The sequence below is a fragment of the Saccopteryx bilineata genome, chromosome 3, assembly GCF_036850765.1.
Source record: "Saccopteryx bilineata isolate mSacBil1 chromosome 3, mSacBil1_pri_phased_curated, whole genome shotgun sequence".
In the NCBI taxonomy this organism is placed as follows: domain Eukaryota; kingdom Metazoa; phylum Chordata; class Mammalia; order Chiroptera; family Emballonuridae; genus Saccopteryx; species Saccopteryx bilineata.
The window spans coordinates 66,443,649-66,470,515 of NC_089492.1; the positions used below are offsets into that span (position 1 = coordinate 66,443,649).

Below are 26,867 nucleotides of genomic sequence, written 5' to 3' on the forward strand. Positions count from 1 at the left end.
CTGTTTTCAGAAGGTCTGTGCTTGACATGGTCCAATGCCCATGTTCTCTAGATTATGTGGCATCTCTGTAGAGGACTATATGAGGGGATAGAATAAGAAGTAAGAAGAAGTGAAGGCTTTTGTAGCAATCCAAATGCTTTAATGCAAGGCAAGTAAGAAATACTTGGGAAGCAAAACTAGCAGACCTTGATATGAGGTTGGAAGTGAGGGGCAAAGGAATTGAGGGTTCAACAGGAATCAAGATAGATTTCTCATATCTGTTTTATAAATTCAGGTGCCCATTGATTGATTGGAGCTCAGCAAACTGGAGATGTACTGACAGTAGAAACTCTTAGGGATTAAAGCGATTTTCTAGGAAGAGAACAAAGAATGATAAGAGAAAACTAAGCATATAACCTTGAGGGATCACAAAATGAGGGGCACAAAAAAATTGAACAGTGAGTAATAAGGAAAAAACAGAAATTGGCATAGTTACAGAAGGAAGTATGTGAAGAATTTTAAGTAAATTTGGTGATCAATGGTGTCAAACTAACACAGAGATTGAGTAATCTTATTGGGATTAACATTTGAGAAATTACTGGCTCTACTGAGAACAGTGGTGTGTTAATAGCAGTCTCCAGAGTGTGGTAGGTGGGAAAATTAATGGTGGACAAAGTAATGGAGAATACTCTTGGATAGCCTGGGTGACTCTTCTAGAGAAAGTGGTCAAGTTCCATTCATATCCTTCCTTAGCTGTTGAGGCCTATAGACCTCAAGGGAGATGTAGACCAAAAAGCACCAGTTATGGTTCAACCACTAGTTTTCTGAAAGATAAAAGGATCAAATGTAACAAACCTAGAGAAGTGGGGACAGATGGAGATAGAGAATAATGATATAAATAAGGTATAACAGAAATCAAGAGTATCAACTAATTTATCGGGAATGTATGCCATTTGCAAGATTATTGCAAATGAAATTAGGTATAGGGTAGGACTGAGGGGCTGAGTACAGAAACCAGTGTACTATGATTTCCACATTCACTTAGAGAAAAGTTAAAAAAATGTAGAATTGAAGATCAACTTCAAACATTCATTTCTAATGTCTGAAGTCAATATACTTATTTAATGTTTGATATACATACAATACAGGAGTTTTTCACCAACAGAAATAAACCTCTTCACAGATTTTTGTAAGCATTATTGATGTGTAATTCACATATTTCTGAGAGTTCTGAAAGAGGGGGAGGTGGACAGGAAGAGAATAATCCATGAAACTAATTATATGGCACAATGCATGGAAGAACATACTGTTTGTGGCAGTATGTGTACCAAGAGTTGGTGATGACATCTGTATATAAATGGTTGTCATATTATTTATGTAGTAATTTTCTCTAATGAGGTACTGACAAGAAGTTCTCTGATTCATTCCTGGGGATTATTCAAATGAATGTTAGTGTGGTAAATCCATGTTCAGACCTCAGAAATACATATGATATTACTGTCCAGTGCAATCATGTTTGGCCCTAGACCATTAAAAATAACTAGGAAATCTTTCCTATATTCTTGTCGTCATTCATATACTCTGCAGGTCCTCTTAGGTATCTACTAAACTATGGGTGGTAAATAGCTACTAAGCCAGAACTATAGGAAGAAGTAGAAGATATCCCTTCCTCAACTTTTTATTTAGTTGAGAACATGTGAATACTATGAGAAAACAGTTAGGTATTAAATTGAAGGTAACAAATGAGGGCACATTAGTGTGATGTACATGTACATTTTCTTTATGCACTCCAATGATAAACAGATAAGAATTGATTAGAAATAATTTGAGTTAATCAAAATTTTGTGGCTATAGCAAATCTTTAGGTATGTCTTCAAAGGAGTGACTACTGTCAAGTACCAACAGAAAGTAGCATGAGTTCTAAGGTATGAAGATGGAAACAAGCAATTTAGATAGAGAAAAGGAAACTGATGAGTTTTTTACAAGAAAGATGGGGCACACTACTTATTCTTAGTTGTCAGTTTAGGTTGGCTGCATTCCTTTTGGTAAAAAGAAGATCAAAGAACTCAGGTCTAAGATCAAGTATCTTGAGATCAAGAAGTCCCTCTGGGATTGTTCACTGAGGCTACAAGAAGTGGATGCATTTTATAAATAGGTACCTTTAAAACCTTGAGGGTCAATTAGGGTCTGAAACATAAAATACTCATTATCACAGAAGTTAGTATATAGCAGTATTTAGTTCAGATTGAAAGAAAAGCTACAAGATTATGCCCCCTTTTCCACAAGTTTTATACTTTTCATTTTTTAGTGACATGAACATCAGTCAGTATCAACAAAATGTTCAGAGAGTTTGCCATATATTACTGGTACCCACTGTTTAAACATGTTGAGTTAACTAACAGTTTTGATTGAAGGGTTAACATGAAAATGTACGTTTTAGTTTAGCCTCTGATTTCAATTGTCCATGCACTTGCAAATGAGCAGTAATCAGGAGACCCAACCATGAATCTTAAACATGAGTGAGTCAGAGGAGAAAAGCTTTGTTTTTCTCATTAGATTCTGATTTCAAATTAGTGTGGCTTTATTGTCAAATGACATGTTAAGTGTAATATGTGTTGCCTTTTCCTGGAAACTTCAGAAAATCACACTTGTCAAGGACTGCCTTAGAAGTAAACTATTCTGGGCAGTTGTACCTGTAAAATGAATATGAAGATGATGGAATGATCCTCCCCGTAGCTTTAGGGAAACAGGACAGTCATCTGGTATCATCCACAGTGCCTCCAATTCTAATCCAGTTTAATCACTTTCCAAACCAACAGCAATGTAACTACCATTTATTGACTGCTGTCTATGCACCAGACAGTATTTTGCCTTTCTCCTGCATTGGCTTAGGTAACCAACATAACAATTCCGAGATGGCCATTGCTTTCCCTCATTTACTTACAGGGAAGCTGAGGCTCTGAGATGTTAAACAATTTGCGCCAAATCACACACCCAGTAGAAAGCATACTCTGAATTTGGATCTTAGTAGCCTGGCTCCAGAGATGACACTCTGAACCATTAAACATTTCACTTCTCCAGTGTGTTGTGTTCTCTCTTGTGCTTGTCTGATCTCCTGACTAGGAATCAAATCCAGGACATCCATATGCTGGACCAATGCTCTATCTACTGAGCCAACCAGCCAGGGCCTCTTTTCCATTTCTTTATCTAGATAAAGTTATTTACCTCTGCCAAAAGTAGAATATCTACTACTTTATTTGAAAGGTCAAAATTATGTGGACAAAATTAAAAACTATAAAATCAGCTCGTAGCTTGAAAGCTTTCTATCAAGCTCAGGGGTGTTAAATGGACATGGTGGCGAACAGGCAAAAGATGATTCACACCAATGTGCAGTTCTCAATAACAGATATAGGAGTCAATAAATGAGCTAATATTGAAAATTAAATAACGATGCAAAACAATATTAAGTTTTCTCATGCCATGGATTAATGTGTCACTAAATAAAGTTCAATGGAAATAAATCATTGCCGTGAGCTAGGGTGATGAGAAAGTCTTCATGGAGGAAATAGCCTTTGAGTTGAACTTGGAAGGACAGGTTTGACTTGGTAAAGAAATCATAAGAGGGCATTGCGAATGACAGGAAAAACTAAACAAGGACACAGTGGCTACAATAAACAGGGCATGTTGGCAACAAGTTATTATGAACAAGAAAGGTTATATATTGCCATTGCCTTTGACCATAGTAAAGATGTCACCTCATGGGAAAAGAGGTACCACCTAACATAATAGATTATTTATTGATCAGCTTTATGTTTCAAAGGTAACTTTTTTTTTTTTTAGTGAGAGAGAGAGAGAGAGAGAGAGAGAGATACAGACAGGGACAGACTGACAGGAAGGGAGATGAGAAGCATCAACTCACAGTTGAGGCACCTTAGTTGTTGATTGATTGCTTTCTCATATGTGCCTTGACCGGGGGGCTCCAGCTGAACCAGTGACCCCTTGCTCAAGACAGCAACCTTAGGCTCAAGCCAGCGACCATGGGATCATGTCTATGATCTCATGCTCAAGCCAGCCACCTTGGAGTTTCGAACATGGGTCTTCAGTGTCCCAGGCTAATGCTCTATCCACTGTGCTACTACCTGGTCAGGCCAAAGCTAACATTTGGAGGACAAAAGGCTGCAATCATCTTAAAGCAAGACCTGTGGAGAGAGACAAAGGTATTGTCTAAAATCCAAGAGCTCCTATTTGCATCTTCAAAGCACAGCTCCTCAGAGGTTTGATCATGGATCATATCAACAGTGGAAAATGGGATGTTGAGAAAGTACCCACCTGACAAAGAGTGAAAGAGAAAAGCCTGTACAATCCTGGATAGTAGAAAAAGACATATGAAGAGCAAGTTAGGAGTCAGAGACAGGTAGCCTGGCTCACCCCTCAGAGTAGAAATTCTGGTTCTGTGGGTTGTAGAAACAGTCAGATGAATTAGGAGTAGAGATGAAGGTGACAGAATCTTTACTCAAACACCTTAGACTGGTTGATGTCAAGTCTGGGAGCTCTTGGGCCAGCAGTTTCCATTTTTGTTGAATAGAAAGGAGTAGAAAAAAGATGACCAGCAGGATAGACCTGAACCAGCGCTTCCAGTTCTCCCTGTGTTCTGTGTCATGTGGAAGGACATGGGGAGGGCAGGAGGGAGCTGGGGTGGGACTCAGATGATCCCAGAGTAGGGGAAAGTTGGATCAGGATGGTCGCCAGGCTCCTGACCATGCTGAGTACAGCTGTGCCCAGACACCAGGCTGTGGAGAACTCCAGGGAGGAACAGAAAGGAGTCCCAGGACCTGCATGAGGAGCAGCTGACAGTAGCCATTATCATGAGGACAGACAGTTTTGTTCCTTTTGTTTTTCATTATTCACAAGGGTGGATGTTCAAGTTACTTATAGCAAATGAAGAATGCTGTATTTTATTTTTTAACCCATCTTAATTATTGTTGGTCCTGGCCAATCTGCATGTGTTTTGGAGGCTATGCTTAAACCAAACCTCCTAGAGTGAAGTGTTTGTGTTAGGCAATAATGATCCACAGAGTTAGAAATCTATAAACAGTTGTGTGGATGTGGGAGTGCCAATATATTGAAGTTGGATCTGGAAATATATTCAATATTATTTATATGAAAAAGTGCTCTAACCTCAAAGCTTCAGGAGGTGAACCCCAGAATAAATATTTTGCTCTGGCTATGCTTTTATCTGAGCCATGGCTGTAGTTTGTCTCAAGGTGATGAGTTAGGACAGTGTGGAACATGATAGGGCATGTGGCACTTCAGTAGTCCAGCAGAGTGACTACGGTGTGTGCGTGTGTGTGTATGCATGTGCATATGTGTGCATGGCTGTGTGTGTGTGTGTGTGTTTGTGTTCTATGAAAAGCTGCTTCAGGCTATTTTTTTTCAGATTGTGTTCACGAGAACCACATCTTGGACCTGAGACTTGCATACATAGTTCATTATATTTTTCTTATGTAAACAATGTTATAATTTTTTATTGAATTTAAGACACACATCCAATAAATCATAGCTGTAATCAACACTAAAACACAGGGGAAAAATCAGTTACTATAAACCTTTATAGTAATTAAAATGGAAAAATTATACAAAAATATTTTAAACTATGGATAATAGTATTATATAAAATGATTAGAGGTGAGACTTCAATATACAGTAAACTATAATTAAAATAGCCTAAACACAACTTAGCTGTATCAAAAATTGGCCTAATGTTAAATTCTGATGGCTATTAATTTCACTTGCCATTTTGAAATTGGGAAAATATTTTAAGTAATAATTTGAACGATCAGATCTCTTAAAATAAGGTGGTTTTAATGGCTTGTCTTTTGTATATTTTGATACATGGCAGGTTGTTTAATGTAAAACTGCCCACTGAAGTAATTCTTTCATACTTCGGTAAGAATTTTATTCAGTGTGAACTGAAGGATGGAAAAATTGCTTGAATGTTTCATTTGCTGCTCCTACCTGTGTAAGAAATTACCATACAGCTAACATTTTAACACAGCACACATTAATTATTTCAGTTTTTTGGGGTCAGGATTCCAGACACAGCTCAGCTGATTCCTCTACTCTGGAGTTGCTTACTGGCTGTAATCACGGCTCCTAGAGTCTCTTATGAAACTCAACTGGGGAAGGATCTGCCTCCAAGCTCACAGGGTTGTTGGCAGTATTCAGCACCTAAAGGGTTGTTGGACTGGAGGCCTTAGTTCTTGGTTGACTGCTGGCCAAAGCCACGCTGGGTTTCTTGTCACATGAGCCTCCCTAACTGTTACTTCAAAGAGTAAGCTGAAAAAACAACAGAGAAAGTATGCTAACAGGACAAATGGCATAGTCTTTCATAAACTAATCCCAAAGTGACCTCCAACCACTAGCACCCCTCTCTTAGGAACCAAGTCTTCCACGGGGAGAATGATACTAGGGCATGTGTACTGGAAAGCAGGGATTGTGGAGCCGCCTCTGAGTCATCCTGGAACAGGTGCCCAGCGTATTAGTCTTATCTCTCCCTCTTGTTTTTCTTCTCATGTGCAGTGAATGCTCTTGCAGGGCAAAGAAATCAGTATTTTAGGAGGAAAAGGAACCAGAACATGGTCGCCTTTTGTGTTGCTTACACGGCCAGTGATGGGTCGATGGTATGGTTACAAGCGTGAGGCTTTCGTAATACCAAAAGGCATAGTAATATGCATGGTCACGACAGAAGATGCTTCGTGAGGAAGATAGAGCTGAAGGTGGAATCTTTGTTTGATCATGGTGTTGAGTGGGGCTGCAAACTGAGAGCGGATCTGATTGCACTTCAAAAGGCTGCAGATGAGGCTACAGGTATGAAATGAAAGATGGGAGAATGGGAAAAGAAGGCAGAATGCCAAATAGGAAGCAGCCATAGCAAGCAAATCGGTGTGAAAGATCCAAAATGTTTAAAGGTGATTTATGGAAAGTTTTGCTGTGAAAAATTCAATTGAAGTATCTTTTTTTTTTTTTTTTCATTTTTCTGAAGCTGGAAACAGGGAGAGACAGTCAGACAGACTCCCACATGCGCCCGACCGGGATCCACCCGGCACGCCCACCAGGGGCGGTGCTCTGCCCCCCAGGGGGCGATGCTCTGCCCATCCTGGGTGTCGCCATATTGCGACCAGAGCCACTCTAGCGCCTGAGGCAGAGGCCACAGAGCCATGCCCAGCACCCGGGCCATCTTTGCTCCAATGGAGCCTTGGCTGCGGGAGGGGAAGAGAGAGACAGAGAGGAAAGCGCGGCGGAGGGGTGGAGAAGCAAATGGGCGCTTCTCCTATGTGCCCTGGCCGGGAATCGAACCCGGGTCCTCCACACGCTAGGCCGACGCTCTACCGCTGAGCCAACCGGCCAGGGCCTTGAAGTATCTTTTATATAGTCTCATAGAATTTCCTGCAACACTCCCCATTCATGAGACATCATTTGTGGTGAGGGTTCAATGATGAGATGCTGAGAATGGAGTTATGGCAAAAGCAGAACAGGCCTAGCAGATGAGGTCACCTTTCTGTAACAGAGGTCATCAGCAATGTATGTGCATAGGGTATTGTACTACAGTTAGGAAAATACCACCTGAGCTCAAATCCAGACTGCACAACATATTAGCTGTGTAACTTGATCAAATTAAACTCTAACTGATATATCAGATCCCACAAGCTTAGCTTGGTCTCCTCTCTTACTCCCAGTTATGACAACATAATATGTCTTCAGACATTGTCTAGTTCTCCTTGTGGTAGAGAGATTAAGAAATCACCCACAGTTGAGAACCATTGCCCTGGAGGGTTGTTGTATAGGGCAAAACAAGGTATAATATGTGAAAGCACCTAAATGAGTGTGTAAAACAGAATAGGCACTCTACAAACGATGGCTGTCTTTTAAAAACTTGATATTGGAGGGTAGTATCTTACATATAGAGCTAGCTAGATATAAGTTTATTGAAACATAAAAGGCAAATAATATTGTTAATAATAATAATTATAAAATCACTAATTTGAGCCTGGCCAGGTGGTGGCACAGTGGCTGGAGTGTCAGCATGGGCTGTTGACGACCCAGGTTCAAAACCCTGAGGTCACCGGCTTGAGCTCATATGGCTTGAGTGTGGAGTTGCCAGCTTTAGTGTGGGATCATAGACATGACCCCATGGTCACTGTCTTGAGTCCCAAAGTCACTGGCTTGAACTGGGGTCTCTGGCTCTGCTAGAGCCCCCTGGTCAAGGCACAAATCAGAAAGCAATCAATGAACAAGTAAGGTGTTGTAAATATGAGTTGATACTTCTCATCTCTCTCCCTTCCTATATGTCTGTCCCTCTTTCTGTCGCTTTCTCAAAAAAAAAAAAATCACTAATTTAAGAAATATTTGTTGTAAGTATATATAAACGCTGATCTTTAGACCAATCAAGCTTTAATTGCCTCCTCTTCCTGTTAACACTGCGTGACTTGGTGAAGCCATTCAGACTTTCTAAGGGAACTTATCTATAAATGGAGATAATAATGACATGCATATCATGTGTTAGGATGATTCATTCACTCATTCAATTACTGTATACCTGTTGAGCACATATTCTGTTCCAGGGACTATATAGGAAATATCAATACAAGACAGTCTCTGCCCTCCTAGAAGTTTCTCAGTGAAGAATCAAATGATGAACAAATAACTACATAATGTAATTCCAGGATATAACAAATGCTATAAAGATAAGGATAAAAAGTATTTAAAAATAATAGAAGATGCCTTCTTAGAATACTCAAGGAAATTCCCTCTTAGAAGGTGATATTTGAGCAGACTTGAATGAAGAAAGAGAAGCACAGTACAGTCTCATCTGGGGAAAGGGTGTCCCTGGTAGAGGACACAGCAAGAGCAGAGATCTGACAACATTCACATCCTTAGATTGCTCAAGGCACAGAAAGAGACTGAGATTGCTGTATAGTATTATAGCCAAGTTGTACATGGTTAGATTTTTATATTTTTTTCTTTATCACTAAATACCCATTTTTAGGAAACTCAAAAATATATACAATGTAGAAAGTGAGATGAGGTTCTTAGGTGCCATTGTGCTGTATGACGTGTTATTAAAGCACAGGTCCATGGAGGCACCTTTCCAAGAAAATGGAACAGAATTGAAAAAGTTTTGTGAAATTTCAATTGGGGTGGCACTGTTTCGTGACAGGAAGTATAAGAGATGAGAACAGCATGTGAATTCCAAGCAAGCAGCACAGAATAGAAAGTGGATTTACAATGTGTCAGACAGGGTGGCAACATATTGTGGCGTGTGGCTCACATGTCAGTGATGGGAAAGGTCTGTCCTAAGCCTGCTTCTCGCCTGCGGCACACCACGGGGAGAATGAGTCGGTGACCACAGCCAAAATACATCAGCAGCAGTTTCAGTGTATGGCCAGCCATGATCTTCTTTATTTTTTTAAAAATTTGATTCTTTTTAAAATTTATTCTAAAGAGCTGAGAATAAGATAGAAATAAAGTTTGGGGGGGGGGGGAATGACAATGGGTAGCTATGATACTTAATTATCATTTTTAGATTAAGCACACTGCATTTAGATTCCCAATGAATGTGGCAAGCATAATGGAATATTTTTTTCTCCTTTTCTCCCCTTCTTAATGTGCATTTATTTGGTTAATATTTGCTTCATTGAGAATACTGCATAATGTATTTATAATATCAGTATCAATAGCATGAAATTCAGACAGGGAAGGTGGTGAATTCAAAGGAAATGAAATATAGGACAGTTGAAGCAAAAAGAAAAGGCCACATGATCAAGGTTTTAGTGAAGAATAAATATTACCAAAGCTTAAGACTTAAGCAAAAATAAAGATAGAATATAAGAAAAGGAAGAGCAAAGGAAGGTGGTGGTAGAAGATGTGACCATCCAAGACTTGTCACACTTGAAATCCAAGAAAAAAGTAAACTAAGAGTAAATCTTGAGTTTAATCACCAATATCACATCAATTTAGTTTTGTGTATTTGTGCTGTGTATGTAAAGTAAACTGACTTCAGGCAGATTCAACTTGATTAAAGGTGAGTTTAGAGCTTGGACACAGAAAACTTAACTGCTAGCGTTGCAAGGGTAACAATTAGGGTATGACTTTATTGTACTCTCACCTAAGGTCTTATTTTTAGTTAGAAATCATGTAATCAGTGCTGAAACACTCATCAAAATGGATTCAAATAATACTCATGGTCTGGATCAAGAATTAAAATATCATCAAATATGATTGGTACAGGGTACAATTATTTGTATATGATCAAAGTTCATTAGCAGTCAACAAATTAATACAGTACACATAAGAACTTCTCAACATAGGACCTTATCATTTAACCCAGAGTTTATAGGAACATAAAAATTGTATTAAAAAGGGTTAATAATTAGGTTAGGGGAAAAATATGTGAGTATAATGAATCACCTATACTGGCTAAAATAATGCTTGCTATAACATAATAGTGCCTAAAAGGACCAGCAATCATTCCATAACCAAAGTATTGGGATGAGAAATGCCTTCTTACTAGTGAGAGGTAATAATTATAAGTGCTTTAGCAAGAGAGACATCTAATGGAAATTAAGATTGAACAAATGCACTTTTAAACAGTAGTTAAAATAAGTTTTTGCAAGCAAGAATTTGCAGTGATTTTTGCATTTGAAAAGAACTACCCAGGCAAGAGAGTAACGAGGGACAAATACATGGTGGTGGAAAATGACTTGACTTTGGATCCTGGGTATACAACATAAACAGTTTAAATACTATAGAAACGTTTACCTGAAACCTATGTACTCTTACTGATCAATATCATCCTGTTAAATTTAATTTTCTAAATAAAATTACAATAGAAAAGAACTACCCATTTTTACCTATCACCCTAAACTATTAATAATTTATCTAACTCTAGGCTTTTAAAAAGATTAAACAACCTTTCCCCAAGACTTTTTAGATATCATCTTTGCCTTGCTCATGTCTACACTGACCATTTTGCCTGATTTGCCTCACTTTCTGTTTCCCAGTTGCATTCTGAAACCTCTACTTCTCTTTGCTGATCTCTTGTCTATGGCCTCTCCCTACTACCCCTCAGATCTGGTGCTGATACTGACCCTCTGACACTGTCTGCTGAGTTGGTCACATGGACACTTCTTTTTAAAAAATTTATTTATTTTAGAGAGATGGAAGGGAGAGAGAGAAAAATTGTGACACAGGAACATTGATCTGTTCTTATACATGCCTTGCCTGGGTATTGAACCAGCAACCTCTGTGCCTCTAGATGATGCTTTTGCCAACCGAGCTATCTTGGCAGGGCCAGTATTCTCACTTTAATTAGGGTTATAACTTGGGCTTTCAGTTGTACCTACCTGACATGTGCCTACATGCCTAGAATTTCAGTTATTTTTATTGAAAAAGAATTATTCATGACCTCTATCTGTCAAACCATCAGAGGATAACAAAAGTTTTATGAAAAAAGTCCATTTTTGTGGGTATATAATATAATCTCTTGAATCTGTGGTGGGTCATAATGAGGAAAAATAAAGAGGCACTTCGATGCAGAAACCAGACTTTGGGGAGTGTTTCAATTTGAGTTTGCTGGAAGCACTGGTGTTTTCTTCCAGATTGGAAGGAGAAAACCACTCCCAGATGTCTTAATTTTTCTGACTAACAGAGAAGCCTTCACAATTTATATAATGATGGGTTCAATTAGCACAAGTCTTGTGATTCATTTGCAACCTAAGTGAATAAATTCTAGCCTATAAATTATCACAAATGTTTTTGGTCATCATGTGCTTGGCTATTGATGGTCAAAGAAATTAAACAGGAATTGGTAGCTAAAGATACCTCAGGAAGTTTCTTAGCTCCTTTTAGTTAAGGACAGAAGATATAGCATATATATAAACTTAAATTTACATAAACATTTTCTGTAACTTACTGGCCTTACTGGTCTAATCACTTTGTTTATTGCTATTATGTGGTCAAGAAAAGTAAATAATCTGTAACATTCTCTTATGTTATTAAAAAAGAAAACTTCAGCATAGCATTTCAATTCCATAAGACTTTTCTTTTTCCAAATGCAATTCCAGCTTAAAATTTTTTTTAATTGACATTATTTCCTGTTAAATTGTAGCCTAAAGTTTCTGGGATCTACCACTTGGTTCTTAATATTTATGAATTCGATTAAGTTCTATTTTTCTGATGTTCTAAGAAAGAACGCTGAGCTCATTTATATTTGAGGCATGGCTGTAGGAAGAGGGAACTAAGAAGCATGGCCTCAACTTGTTTTTCCAACTTCTCACCAGAATTTGTCCCGGGAAAGTGAATTATGTCTCACTCCCCCTTCTTTCTTTTCCTCTTAGAGAAATATAGCTGTCCCACATACCCAAAAAAGTTTTCATAAATATTTTATTTAAACTTGTCTAATTTTTATATGTTTTCTTAACATTTGTTTTATTTCTAATAATTCACTCAGAATATATAACATCTGCTGCATAAAGTATTTGACCAAATCAACTCTATTGACGTAAATCAACAAACCAATTGCAGTGCAGGGAAAAACTGCCATATAATTCTTGTGTAACCATCACTGAATCACTGTGAAGGGCCTTGTGTTTGGAAAGCTCTTAATTTTTTGTTATAAAGTTCTTAGAAACAGATGTGAAAATTCACTCATATCCCACATTGTCTAGTTCAAGCAGCTGTAAATTATTTCATGGATTATACTTGAATGAAATGCAAGTCCTGGGTTTATTTCATCAAGGCAGCTGTTATTTCCTTAAATTAAATCAAAACAATTCTTTGCTTGATTAATTCTGGGTTATTTGGACAGTATAAAGATAAAGTGCTGACATGTCTTTAGTCATAAATGAGTTCATTTTTCTCAATTAGAGTCCCTGTGACTCGAAAGGTGCATCACAATTTTATAGGCTACTTTCAAAAATAAATTAATGCTCTGGGATTTCTATTGTGGAAGAAAATAAGTAGGATATTCTCTTGTTTTAAATGTAATATTCATATAATGGTACGTTTTACTTGTAAAGGAAGTTAGACATAATTGTCACTGCTTGACTATGACTGCTAGGCCAATAATTGTACCAGCTTTTCTAGCCATCTGGTCTACCGCTCCATTTTACACTCCTTTCCCAGCTCCAGTTTCATCCTTCTAACTGTCTACTGAGTATGCACAAGGCTATCTTGAAGGTAGCTCCATCTCAGCATGTGCGAAAACAAAGGTATTATCTCTGCCTGTATTTCCTAAAGCTAGTAACATGGAGGAACCTGCTAGAATTTTGCCAGTAGTTTGCTGCAACCTACTGACTTTTCCTCTTCAAGTACCTTCCAGTACATTCTTTTTCTCACTGTTCCACCTTTGCTCCAGACCCACAGAGGCTCACCCAGGCAGCGCTGATCTGGGCTTCTTCCTGCCTCACCTCCCTGCTCTCAGTGTGTACTATTCCAAATGGCTATAGGCAAGTACAACTACTTTATTTCTTCAGAAACCAAGTTTCAAAAAGTCAATCCCATTTGAAGATCAATTGGTGAAATAATCAATTAACTAAGATTATCAAAATATACGAGTCTTATAGTCAGTAAATATAAAAAAATGCATACTCTGTGCTGAGCACACTTCAGAGACACCGAGATTATGATAGTAAATGAGGAAGATTTAGTTCCTATCTTGAGGTATCAGAAAAGAAACAAATTTTTAAAAATTAAATTAGTCATTGTAATGCTGTGTGTATATGTATGTGTCTGTATGTATGCATATATGTTTATGTTTAAGTATGTGTGATTGTATATCTATATACCTATATCTATCTATCTGCATACATAATATATTCAGTTAATATGTGCTATGGGATAAAAATAAAACCAAAAGTTAGGATAGCAAGTAATGAAACTAAATATTATTTTGAATAGAAGCAATGAATGTGACTATAGTATTCTTGTACATGTTATTGGTTATATTGAAATATGTTCTTATTTGCATTAATTTAAGAAAATCTTTAGTCTAAAGCTATATAATATAGAATAGTTTAGTTTATTTGAAATATAATTTTATTAAGATATTCATGAAATAAATGTTCTAGAACAATACTGTCCTGTAGTAATATACCATGAGTCACATATTGAAGCAATATGTGCAAATTTAAATGTTCCAGTCAGTTGCATTAAAAAAAGAAAAAAAGAAGTAAGTAAAATTAACTTTAATAATTAAGTTTGTTGTTGCCTGACCAGGCAGTGGCGCAGTAGATAGAGCATCAGACTGGGATGCTGAAGGACCCAGGTTCGAGACCCCAGGCTCATCTGGCTTGAGCAAAAAGCTCACTAGCTTGGACCCAAGGTCACTGGCTTGAGCAAGGGGTTACTCAGTCTGCTGAAGGCCCGCGGTCATGGCACGTGTGAGAGAGCAATCAATGAACAACTAAGGTGTCGTGTCGCAACAAAAAATTGATGATTGATGCTTCTCATCTCTCTCCCTTCCTGTCTGTCTATCCCTGTCTATCCCTCTATCTGACTCTCTCTCTGTCTCTGTAAAAATAAATAAATTTTAAAAATTAAGTTTGTTTAACTCAGTATATCCAAAATATTCTTATTTCAACATGTAGTCAATACAAGAGTTATAAATTTGATATTCTGTGTTTTCATACTATGTCTTCTAAATTCTGTATTTTAATATTACTGCTTATCTCAATTTAAACTAGACACATTAAAAGTGCTCCATAACAACATGTGGCTGGTGACTAATGAATTGGATAATATAGTTCTAGAATGTATTGATTATGTTGACTATATTAAATATATATTTGATATTTAGTCAAATATGTAATTGTATATTCTTAAATAAGAATATATTGATGAGAAATGCGTTTATCGTTACAAATAATATATTTATAACCTCATTCATTGACCATATTAGTTGAATATATTCATTTCAATGATTATTTTATAGATTATATTAGTTACAATACTGACTATGTTTAAAAAGAATACTCCTGCCTGACCAGGCGGTGGCACAGCTGATAGAGCGTCGGACTGGAATGCGGAGGACCCAGGTTTGAGACCGAGTCGCCAGCTTGAGCGCGGGTTCATCTGGTTTGAGCAAAAAGCTCACCAGCTTGGACCCAAGGTTGCTGGCTTGAACAAGGGGTTACTTGGTGCTGAAAGCCCGCGGTCAAGACACATATGAGAAAGCAATCAATGAACAACTAAGGTCTCGCAATGAAAAACTGATGATTGATGCTTCTCATCTCTCTCCGTTCCTGTCTGTCTATCCCTCTCTCTGACTCTCTCTCTGTCTCAAAAAAAAAAAAAAAAAAGAATACTCCTGAAGTTAACTTATAAATTTAGAAAATTGTTTATTTTCATCAGAACACTTATAGTTATCTTTTTAAAACACAGATTTGATCACTTTTTTTCCCCTTTTTCATCTGAGACTAAACTCCTCCATTATTAATTCTGCTATCCCTATATACATCTTGGTGATAGTCATATAAGCTGCGTAACATTTCCCAAGATACTATGTACTTTCAAAGCTCAGTGCTTTTTCATGTTCTTTCATTGCTCTGAAAAGTCTTTCACTACTGGAATTGCCTTGTATAACAGGTGCCTTCTACTCACCTGTTATCCAGTTTATTCACCATACTAATAATTTCTTATCACGTAGGTTTTAGTCATAAAACTAAAACTATTCTACTTAACTAATAGAAAATAGTGCCAAATGCTAATAGACAATGTCTGGCAAGTTTTTTAACCTCAGTTAATTTTTTTTTTTTTAATTTGTTTTCCATAACATTTAAGACATTTATTTTTGGTTTCTTCTGTGATAAAGTGGATCACATTATGTACTAGCTATCTATTTCTTAACTGTACATTAACATTTACTAGTTAGCTTTATTTCAAAGTGTCAATATAGAGAAAGTATATTTTTAAAAATTCCCAAGGCATAATTTTTTACATAATATTTCCATACCATTTTTACTTTAAGAATCATGAGAGTTTCTGGTGAAAAATATTTTTGATTGCTTCAGAGAAAATTCTAGTTGCCCAAAGTCTCTACTTATACTGAAATTGTACCTGCTTACCACCAAAGAAGGAATATATATCTACTCTACGTATAGCACTGGATGTAATATTGTGGGGGAATATAGTGAAAAATATTCTACTTAGGAAAAAGGCCCCAAAATAGAGGGAAGGAAGAACAAAAGAAAGAAAGGGAGAAAAGGAAGTAGGAAGGGAGGAAAAAGAAGATGGAAAGAAAGGGGAGAAGAAAGGAAGGAAAAAAGGAAGGGAGGGAGGGAGGGAGGAAGGAAAGAAGGCTGAAACCATTGAGGATTCTCAGTTTCAGTACTTAAAAACGTTCCTGGGCCTGACCTGTGGTGACGCAGTGGATAAAGCTTCCACCTGGAAATACTGAGGTCACCGGTTCAAAACCGTGGGCTTGCCTGGTCAAGGCACATATGGGAGTTGATGCTTCCAGCTCCTCCCCTCCTTCTTTCTCTCTGTCTTTCCTCTCTCTCTCTCTCTTTCTCTCTCTCTCTCTCTGTCTCTCCCTCTCCTCTCTAAAATGAATAAATTAAAAAAAAATTAAAACAAACAAACAAACAAAAAGTTCCTGGCATTTTCTTCCTTGACATACCCAGCATTAAAAATTCCTTGGACAGGCTCTTACTCAAATTCTTTAATTTGTTTTTCTCCTCTCTTTCAGTCTATGCAAACTTTTTAAATTTTTCTAAGTATAGGCATTTCTGTATTTTTTCTTGCTTATTTAATTCTAGACACCTGCTCCCTTAAGAGTTATTAAGGAAATGGAATTATGAAGACCTGATTTTGTTTTTTTTAATTTTTGTTCTTTGTAAACTAAACATAGATTATTTCATGACTGAACTGGATGCAAGATTTTTTATGGTTGTATCACCCTTTAGAGCTCGGTAAGGAAGCTCACTGGTATTCCTTGAGAGAGTGATACTGGTAAAGAGAAAATGAAGGAATGAAATTTATCTGGGTAAGACCTCTCCTAAGACTGCAGGAGCCAGTTTCACAGCCATTGTCATAGTTGCACCTGACACTTTCAAGGCCATTGCAGTTGCTGAGTTTCAGCTTGCAGCAACCTGAAGTCTCACTGAACAATTAATGGATTCCAGAAGGCTTCTTACTCTGGGATCTTCCCCCACCCCATACTGTGACAGCTATTCTGAGTTGCATAAAAGGAAGTGAGACCCAGCTGGGATGAAGTGGCTAAGCAATCTTCATAAATGCAGTCATACAATTCATGTCTTATTACTTTCTCTGCATATGTCAAGTAACCTACAAACGCTTAGGTAATTATCTGTACCACTCGTCTTATTAGTAGAAAAAGTAGTGCAGAAGCCAGTAGATACTGTGGGTTTAGCCTTGAAGGTAAGGGGTAGCCATCATGTCTACTTCCTAGTGCAGAATAAACCACATAATTTCTTCATGTCAGTATGAAGAATAACTCAGTACCCACTTCATTAATAAATCAGTGTGGGGTGCTTTGCAACTCAAAAAATAAAACCGAGGAAGCAGCTTTTGGTCTAATTCATAGCAATAGGGCCTCCATGAGATTGCTTTATTTAAACAATCTGTTTTTAAACATTCAATTTCCTCTTTTTATATTAGATATGCCGTAAACCCATCATGCAGTTGTAATGAGAAAGTTTGAGAGAAGCTTAGATTTGGACTCAACTAGAGAGATCATGTAGTACAATACTTATGCAAAATTTTAAGTCATCTACCATAAATAATTATCCAACCTCTGCTTTAAACACTTCTGAGATGGGATACTCACTTCTCCCACATAGCCATATACAACAGATCTTTGAACAGCTATAAACGTGAGAAGATTGTTATGTAGGCACCCAGAAATACCCTTCTCTCTTCTTAGACCCATTTCTTTTGTGACGCCACAGTGGGAACTATGAAATCTCTTCCGTATGGCAAAGCTTTATATTTTTGAAGTTGCCCTTAAGGAGATAAATGAAGACCATCTGAATGAGAACAGAGTCTATTTACTCAGAGCTTCTCATAGTAAGGTGGTCAGCCACTATCACTTGCACTTGCCAGGGACCCAAAGGTGGGTAGCAAAGTGGGAAAGCTTTATAACAACAACAACAAAAAAAAGTAAAGGGTGGCTTGAGGTATGTTCTTATTGGAAGTTGACATGGGGAGGCTGGAGGCAGGCTAACTAGAAGCAGACTATCTTACACAAATGACTTGGGGAGCATACTTGGCTTTCTCTGGTTGATTCTGAGTTGGAAATGGGGGTAAAGGAGGGACACTGGCCTATATTAACCAAGTACTAAATGTTTTGGGCAGCTGCTACAGATCTTGTTAATTCCAGCAGAAGTTTTAGGTTACTGTTCAGATATCATATGTGATCTATTTATTGTCTGTTTTTCTCTTCAGTCACTCAGTTCCTTCTTTTGTTTATTCTTTTTCTTGCAGGAAGTTGGTCAAAAGGTTAGACTAGAGATCCAGATCACTGGTATTCTGGAGGAGTATTCACTGATCTCTGTAGTCAATTGTATCACAAGGGCTCCTCAACTTTTTGATATTGTATTATCATGGTGGTCATCTGCCGCGACAGTGTTGTACAGAAGCTTTTAAGACTTGTATCAGCACTAAGATTCACTGTGAACATGATCGCATTCAATGGACTGGCATCACGACCACTATGATAAAAACAAGGACAATTAAAAGTCCATTTAAGATGCTTGAGAACCAAAAATCTGAACTATTCAACTAAGGTTAAGAGAATAATCCCAAAGGTCATAAGGAACAATCTTAGAGAGCCAGGTAGCTTTTTTTCTTAAGATAATATAGAACCTTTTCTACCTTGCCTGTTTTGTTGAACCAAATACAGCAAGCAGTATTACCAATGGCACAGATACTGCCATGAGTAGTGAACATGAATTCTAGATTGTTCATCACTATTCTTGCAAAGGAATTGAGACTGATCTTTTTTTCATCTAGGGTAGAGGTAATATCATGTATAACATCTGTCAGTTAAAATGATACATGTCTTGCAGCCTTTTGTTTGTATGATCCCTATTATTGAAGGCACTGCTTTGATTGTTTACAGAAGCAATGAATCAGTAACTCCTCCAGTTAAAGCGCCTGAATAATCAAGTGTATCCTCATTTGGAGCTCATGTCTGAATTATAATTTCCAGTTTGATGATTTATAGAATTAGAGTGTCTGTATACAGGTTATTTTTGTAATACTATTCCTAAAGTGCATGAGCTCTTAGTATGAGGGAAGCAAACCTATCTATCCTGGCTGCAAAGGGAGCTGTATCAGGTAGGAACACACAGGTACCCAGAAAAAAAGAATTGTTCATGAAGTGAAGGAACCAAGGCTTTAAATTAGCTAGATGATCTGAGATTGGTGTTAGAATGATTATGTTCCAATCTAGCAATTTTATTAGGAACAAAAGAGAAGAGGAAAAAGGACTATCATGTTTGGGCAACAACCAGGATTCTATAGAAAATGAGAATAATGATTAGAAGTAAGCAGAATAAGAAACAAAATAGGAATTAGTAGGGGTTTTGATACAACATCTTGGGCAAAAGCTGTCCACTATCCGAGGTCATCAGATTGTTCTGAAGAATTCTGTTTGGCGTCTCTTGCTATAAGGGGCTTCTTGTTCTGTTGATTCTGGGCTGCTTCTTTAGTTGTGAAATGTGAACTCAAGGATTTACTCCAGGGAATTTCACTCTCTATTTATTGTTAACGGTATTTGATAAAATCTCCTCCATGAGGTTCAAAAGCATTTTTTATCAGATATATTTTCCAACAAACAAAATCTTACAGATGAATATCATGAACAGGCTGTTTAAAGAGACATTTTGAACATGACCCTAACCTCTTGGTGATAGGACTGGGTATTGTACATGGGTCTCTTGCAATATTTTACATGTCTGCATACAGAGGGTAGAGCTCAGTGTCATAGGTAAAATCCTGAAGCACATTGGCCTTCCAGTTCCCAGTTCATAGGGAAGTAAACAATGTATCCCCCACAGAGTGAACCATGCTGCTGACGAAGGGCAAGTGGGTCTACCTTTGCCCAGGGGAGCTCAACTGTTTCTGAAAATTTTGTTAAATTTATTTAAGACTGTCATTGTTTCCACCTTTCCAGAAGTTTGTATGTGGTAAGAGCAGCACGCTTTCTGAGTAAAGAGTTCTTTTATAGTGTTTCTTGTGAAGTGTGTACCTTGGATACTTAATATAAAAGTTTGTATTTCCAAAATTGAAAACAAAAAATTAGGCAGCTTTTTAGCAACTATAAAGACTTTAGCTTTTTTGCCAAAAAGATGTTTCAAACCATCTTGAAAATAGACATATAATAACTAAGACATTAAAATCTTATGGAGTGCGGAAGCTGCATAGAATTCATCTAGTGCTCAAACTGCCCTTAAAGCTTTGGTTCCTGACCATTCTCACCTTATAGTTTTTCTAGAATGATGTTGTTGATAAAGGACACATGACTTAAAAATGACCCCCACTGTCTCTGAAAATTTCCCTAGCCATGTTGATTTCAAACATTTACTAATTTATCTGTACCGCAATAAGTAGTTTTATGGGGAAATTTAGCTACTATCCATTTGAAACCATTGAGTATCACCCAGCAGCTTATTTGAGTTCCTTCAAGGATATATCCTTTAAGAGTTTAGATAGAATGATAATCTTGGTTAAGGCTGCTGTTTTGCCAAATGATCAGCAGAGTATTTCCTTTTTGCTTCATTGTTATTTATTTTTTATGAGCCCCTACTTTTATAATAATGACATGTTTATGTAGTAGGAGTATATCTAAATGTGTCTTAAATAGTTTGTTCACTTTTGATAGGGTTTTCAGCATTTGAGAGCACCTTTGTTTCTATAGCTTCCCAAACTCATATTAAAAAAAAAAAGTTCTTGTGAATATATTTATTTTGTGGTCTTTGGCTAGTTGACAAGCTTAAGTAAGTGCAATAATGCAAAGGATTGTACAATATTCTAAAGGCAGTTTAAGTTGGTGATAACATTTTCCATTCCAGTTTTAGGTATTGATGTATGATCTATCAACAAATAATATTAGGGCAAGTTCTCAATGGGAGTTCTTTTAAAAAAAAAAAGCTGAGTAATTTAGGCAAGTTCTCTAACTGAAGTAAGAAAATCGTGAAGTTCCCTTCATCTGATAGGATTGGGGTGTTGCGGTGGTAAAGAATAATGTGAGAGGGAGAGTTTAACAGATTCTCATGAGAAGTTAATTAGCTAGCCGAAAAGTGCTGTATGTTCTCAGGCAATGGTAATGTCTGTATTGCGTGAATAACCATGAGATCATGAGGGAAACTTATAACCAGTTAAGGAAAATGTTGAAGGAAGTAGCAGCAGTTTCCCCAAAAGAGGGGAATAAGCCTTTGCAACCAGGTCGAGGAGAAGAGTTTTTGATGACTCCCCTGAAGCTGAGTTGAAACCCTGAGGGCTGCCTAGATTGCTCATATAGATGAAAGGATTTTTAGTTGGGAGTTCCTATGGAAGGGTTCTGCTGACAAACCTTCTTCAGATTATAGAAGGACAGGTCATGATTTAGACTGAGAGTTGTCACAATCTCAGGAAAATTTGACACTTGTTGTTTGCAATATCCAGTTAGGTGTAGAAATCCTCTCAGTTGTTTTATGAGAGGTCTAAGATGTTTGAGTAGTCTGTAGCCTTATCAAGGGAGAGTGATTGCCCTCTCTCTATTATAACCTTAATTATAGATTGAGTTTTGGCAAAATCATTATTTATCTTTTGAAACTTTATGTACCTTTTTTGCTAAGTCTGAGAGCAAGTAAATGGAACCCTTTTATAAGATTCCTTGTTGCCCTGGACATTGGTTAGAGTTTCATCCTGAAACACCAACGGTGCAGGTTCGATCCCCAGTCAGGGCAGATATGGGAAGCAACAAATGAATGCACAACTAGGTGAAACAACAAATGAATGCTTCTTTTTCTCTCTCTCTCTCTTCCTCTCTCTCTCTCTTCCTCTCTCTGTCTCTCTAAAATTATCAATACATTAAACATATACAGATTTATAAAATTCTTTGTTCTCTGAATAAAGCAGGAGATCATGTACTATTGTATCAGGACTGAATTACAAGGCAGTCTTAGTTAGATCTTTTAAGTCTTGATTAAGAATCTGGGAAAAATAAGAATGGACTTCGGTGAACAGCTGGGGCATGGCTAGTCTGGTATTCTGTTGTTCTCCCCAGATGCAGACAAAAAGGAAAGGTTTAGAGTGGAAAAAGAGAAAGCTTCAGATATGTTCTGGTTGGAAATTGTTGGATGAGAAAGCAGGGGGCAGATTAATTAGAAGCAAAGGATCTTATGTAATCAGTTTTAGCACATATTTGTCTTTTTTCTGGTTGGTTCCGAGTTGGAAGCAAAGGCAAAAATAGGGAAGCTGGTGGTCATTGACCAAGTGTCGACCATTTTGGGCCAGTTGCTGCAGAGGTTGTGGTTTGGTTTCCTGTAACTCTTCTCATGTAATTTGTCTCCCAACTACATCTAGAAATGATTAAAAAATAATTGATGCATGAAGTAAGATTTCTACACAGCGGAAATGTAATGTTTTACTTTACAAACTACTTGCAGACACCTAAAACATGAACTTTTCTACTTAACACTATTAAAATTAATTTTTCTCTCCATAATTGTTTGTGTTGTTACAGAGGACCTTGATGATTTAAGAATGGAGGGAGTAACTACTCCGGTACCTTCTGGAAGCAAATTTAACCAAGGACGTGCTACTCACCCTGCTGAACCTCAGGCCAAGGTCACACTGAACATCTGTTCAAGGTGTGCCAGGTAAAACAAATCATAGATAGGTATAGTATATATAAATGGGAATTTGATTTTTTAAATCTAAGACTTTGATGCAGAGTGTGTATTATGTGTAAAGAAAATCTTTTCCTTCTGGTTATCTTTGTGCTAACATTGGCAAGGGAGTTCATTGTGCCATTTATCCTTGTGCCCAGTGCCACTCAGACCAACAATGAATCAAAGGGTTTAGACTGTCTTCGCTTCGCAGTTTGAAGTCTTTCTGTTTCTGAATTTCATTTGCTGTCTGCCCTTCTGTTCCCTTTCAAAGGAAGATTCAAGAGACTTTAAAAGTTCAAAGCCACTTTTAAAGCGCAAGTTTGCCCAGGTACAGTCTAAGATCTAATGTTATTGGCCTCTTGACCTGCTCCTTATCCTGTTCACCTCATGGAAAGAATTTAATCAGCTTGACGCTTTTCAGTTTTGGCAGCTGGAAGCAATCTTTGCATATACTGCATGGAGCCAAAGAAGTAGCTTAAGTTACTGCCAAGTCAGCTCCCTGTGCTGGTCTCCCAGAAACTCACCAAACAGCTAGAATTCATTCTTTTGTAGGAACTAAATCTCATTTGCAAAGAGGTTTTTAAGCCTGTTTAAATGATAAAACAAGCCTTCTAACCCTTATGTAAATGGTGCAGATTAGCAAGAACAATGCACTGGCTGGCCAGTTTTATCTCCTTTTATTTATGTCTAGCTATTCTATTGTTCTGTTTGAGAGGGGATTAGCTGCTTGGAAATAGGGAAGGGGGAAGTGCAGGGAAATCAAATCAGATATTTGTAGGTTTCCTCTTTCCCTTTCACTCCTTTGGAGTTTTTATTTTAATTGTGCCATCTCACAGTGAAAACACCAATGGAAATAATTGCTTCAGACAAGAAATATGTGGGTGAATTGAGTTTTTGGTTATGCCTATGGAAAAAACGGGTAATGTTTATGAGATGATAGTTAGGCATCCTCAGTATACAAAGCTATATCTATGAAAGAGTAGTTTGACACTTTAAATAAAACCTTTATTTGTACATTTGTATATTTATAATTTGACTGGAGAGGCATTGTTGCTTGGTCCTTCATGCCATTTGGAGAAGATTGGTTTTTCAAAAGGGAAAGCCTATGGATTTGAATTTAGAAAAGACCACTCACATACACAACCCTAAATGATTTACTATTCATCTTTTCAGTACTACAGTTAGATTGTAAATTGCAAACAATCTGCTTTTAAGGTGAGCCCTTTACTGAGTGTATTGAAGATATAGTCAGTGAGCAATTGGTTATGTTTATTGCATTCTCATTATGTACAGGTACTATTCTAAGCACATTAAATATAAAAATATTTAGTTATCAAATAATGCTAGGTATTAGTTATTATTATCCTCACTTTATAGATAAGGAAACTGAGGCATGAAGTGATTAAATGACTTGTTGAAGGGAACACCGCCAGTAGGTGGCAATAGTTTCAAACCCAAGCAGTATACCTTGACAGTGTTGGCTTAGTCCTTTTCTTTCATTGCTAAGCACCAAGCTATTCTCTGAAGGCAAAGATGGAGGCTATAATAGAAAAAATGAGAAAGAAAGAGATTGAAGTGTTTGAAATGATGGGAGTTCATGATTGTTATTTTTGTTTTGTATTTTTTCAAGTTAGAAGTGGGGAGGCAGTCAGACAGACTCCCGCATGTGCCTAAGCAGGATCCACCCAGCATGCCCACCAGGGGGCGATGCTCTTTCCATCTGGAGTGTTGCTTCCTTGTGCCAGAGCCATTCTAGCGCCTGGAGCAGAGGCCATGGAGCCGTCCTCAACACCCAGGCCAACTTTTGCTCCAGTACAGCCTTAGCTGTGGGAGCTTAAGAGAGAGATAGAGAGGAAGGAGAAGGGGAAGGGTAGAGAAGCACATGGGTGCTTCTCCTGTGTGCCCTGACCGGGAATTGAACCCAGGACTTCCACATGCTGGGCCGATGCTCTACCACTGAGCCAACAGGCCAGGGCCCATGATTGTTTTGATGGAGCATAAAGCAATGTTGTACTTTCAAAAGCAAGATAGAGATATATTGATTCTGGGAAATGTGGTAACCAGCTGTAAGGCCGGTGGCTGTGGCCATGCAGATTTGCATTGAATTTGGGCAGACAGTAAACGAACTGTGGAGCCAGAGGATGCTGGGTCATTTCATTTATTAGAGTCTTGCAATGGCGGATGAGCAAGCAGGCAGGGCAAACTGCTTCTCTCTCTCTCTCAGGACTCACAAACAAAACAGACTGGGGGAGGGGAAACCCCTTCTCTAGCAAACAGTAACAACAATGGCCCCTCCCAATGGCAGCAGGCAATTTACAATCTGCCGCCCTGAAGGCAAGCACCTGCAACTTTACATGGACAATACACACAGAGTGCTGCCCCACACTCATGCACCATTCAGGCCAAGTACAAGCGAGCAAGCCTAACACACTTGTTGCATGCTTGTTTGTCTGTATGGCCAGTAGCCACAGCTGTCATGGCCAGGCATGTGCAGGTTCACATTAGATTCGGTCAGAGGTCAGAAGGTAAAGAAACTTCGGAGCCAAAAACTGGTGGGCCATACCTTTATCCTAGCCTCACAACCAGCCAGCTAGTAAAAACAAATACAGAGGGCACCAAAACCCACTCACATATTCTCCGTTTCCATAACCAGGAGAATCTTTTCTGGTTTTTCCTAGAATCAAAGGCCCCCCACCAGCCTCAGCCCCCTCTGGTTCCCTATCTCCTTCTCTTTGCACAAAGTCTGCAAAACATGGCCTCCTTTTCCTCACAAATTTTTCTGGGCACTAAAACCCCTCCTCCAGCAACATTAGCAAAACAAAGCCCCTTCCCAAACAGGAAGGTAATTAGCAGTTTCACCTGGCAGCACCATTCACGTGGGCAGTGGCCATTTCTAACAAAATTGAGCAAATCCCAAAAATATAAATTTTACAAAATCATTTGTCCAACACTGTCCAAGACTAGCATAGAAGGCAGCAGGCTATTAACTGTAGAGTAGCTGCTCTAGCCAGAGTGTAGAGTAGAAGAAAAATTAGTATCAATTTGCAAGAACTATAAAAGACCTGAGATTTGACCTTATTTGCAACACAATTTATTAATCTGACAATGTTTTATGGAAGCTGGGAGAAGACATGAAACTCCGGGATCAGAAACCAAGCACTTGGTACACACAGCAGTAACAGTTGTCAGAATGTTAGCCTTTTCACTGGATCCGTGAGCCACAGATCTCTCAGGCTGATGCAAATAAGGCAATAGGTTGTAGTATATGAGAGGAACCCTGATTTTAGGAAGTAGGAATTTTTTACAATGAGAAATTAGCGTTGCTCAAAAGATAGACTCTATATCTCTGTTCCAGGGCTGTTTGTTCCTGAACAGAGTCTGAAACAAAGGCTGTCAGTGTCTCTGGTCACAAGATGTGTAGAAACATGAGAGACTCCTGGGAAATCGTCTCCTGATATTACTTAGAGTACATTCCTCGGGTAATGCATTGATGTGGTTATCAGAATTTTCCATAATTAATTCTCAAACATCAATTTGTATTGCTGACTCACCTCCTTTAGTTGGGAGTAAGGCTTTTTAAGTCTGTGAGAATAATACTCTCTAAGCCAGGGCTGAGCAATTATCTGAGGCAGAAGTCCTAAACTGAAGGACTGTGGGTAATGTCCAGGTTTGTGTATTTCTATAACAGTTAAAAATACCACTAGATTAGTTACTAATTTTATAAAGAGAGAGAGAGAGAGAGAGAGAGAGAGAGAGAGAGAGAGAGAAAAGGAGTTTTATCTTCTCTTAAAAATCCAGAAAGGGGACAACATGACCCACATTCTCAAATGGTCACCCACTGGTGGCTTTCTCCACTGGAGCCATAGACCCAGCAGTTATGCTCTAGTGGACTTTCAACTGTCTGTCATTAGGCTTCACTCATTACACTGCCTGTATGGCCTCTGCAGACCCTTGTTTGGCACCTCTGTTCTATAGAAACATTGGAACTCCACA

General features: G+C 38.1%; 1 protein-coding gene across 1 annotated transcript in view; it reads left to right on the top strand.

Annotated features, from left to right (window-relative positions):
• C3H8orf34 (chromosome 3 C8orf34 homolog) overlaps window positions 1-26,867 on the top strand; it is a 401,548-nt gene that overhangs the window by 214,049 nt on the left and 160,632 nt on the right. Inside the window, 1 exon segment of the mRNA XM_066264685.1 lies at window positions 22,727-22,862. Coding sequence (XP_066120782.1) covers window positions 22,727-22,862 — 136 coding nt within the window.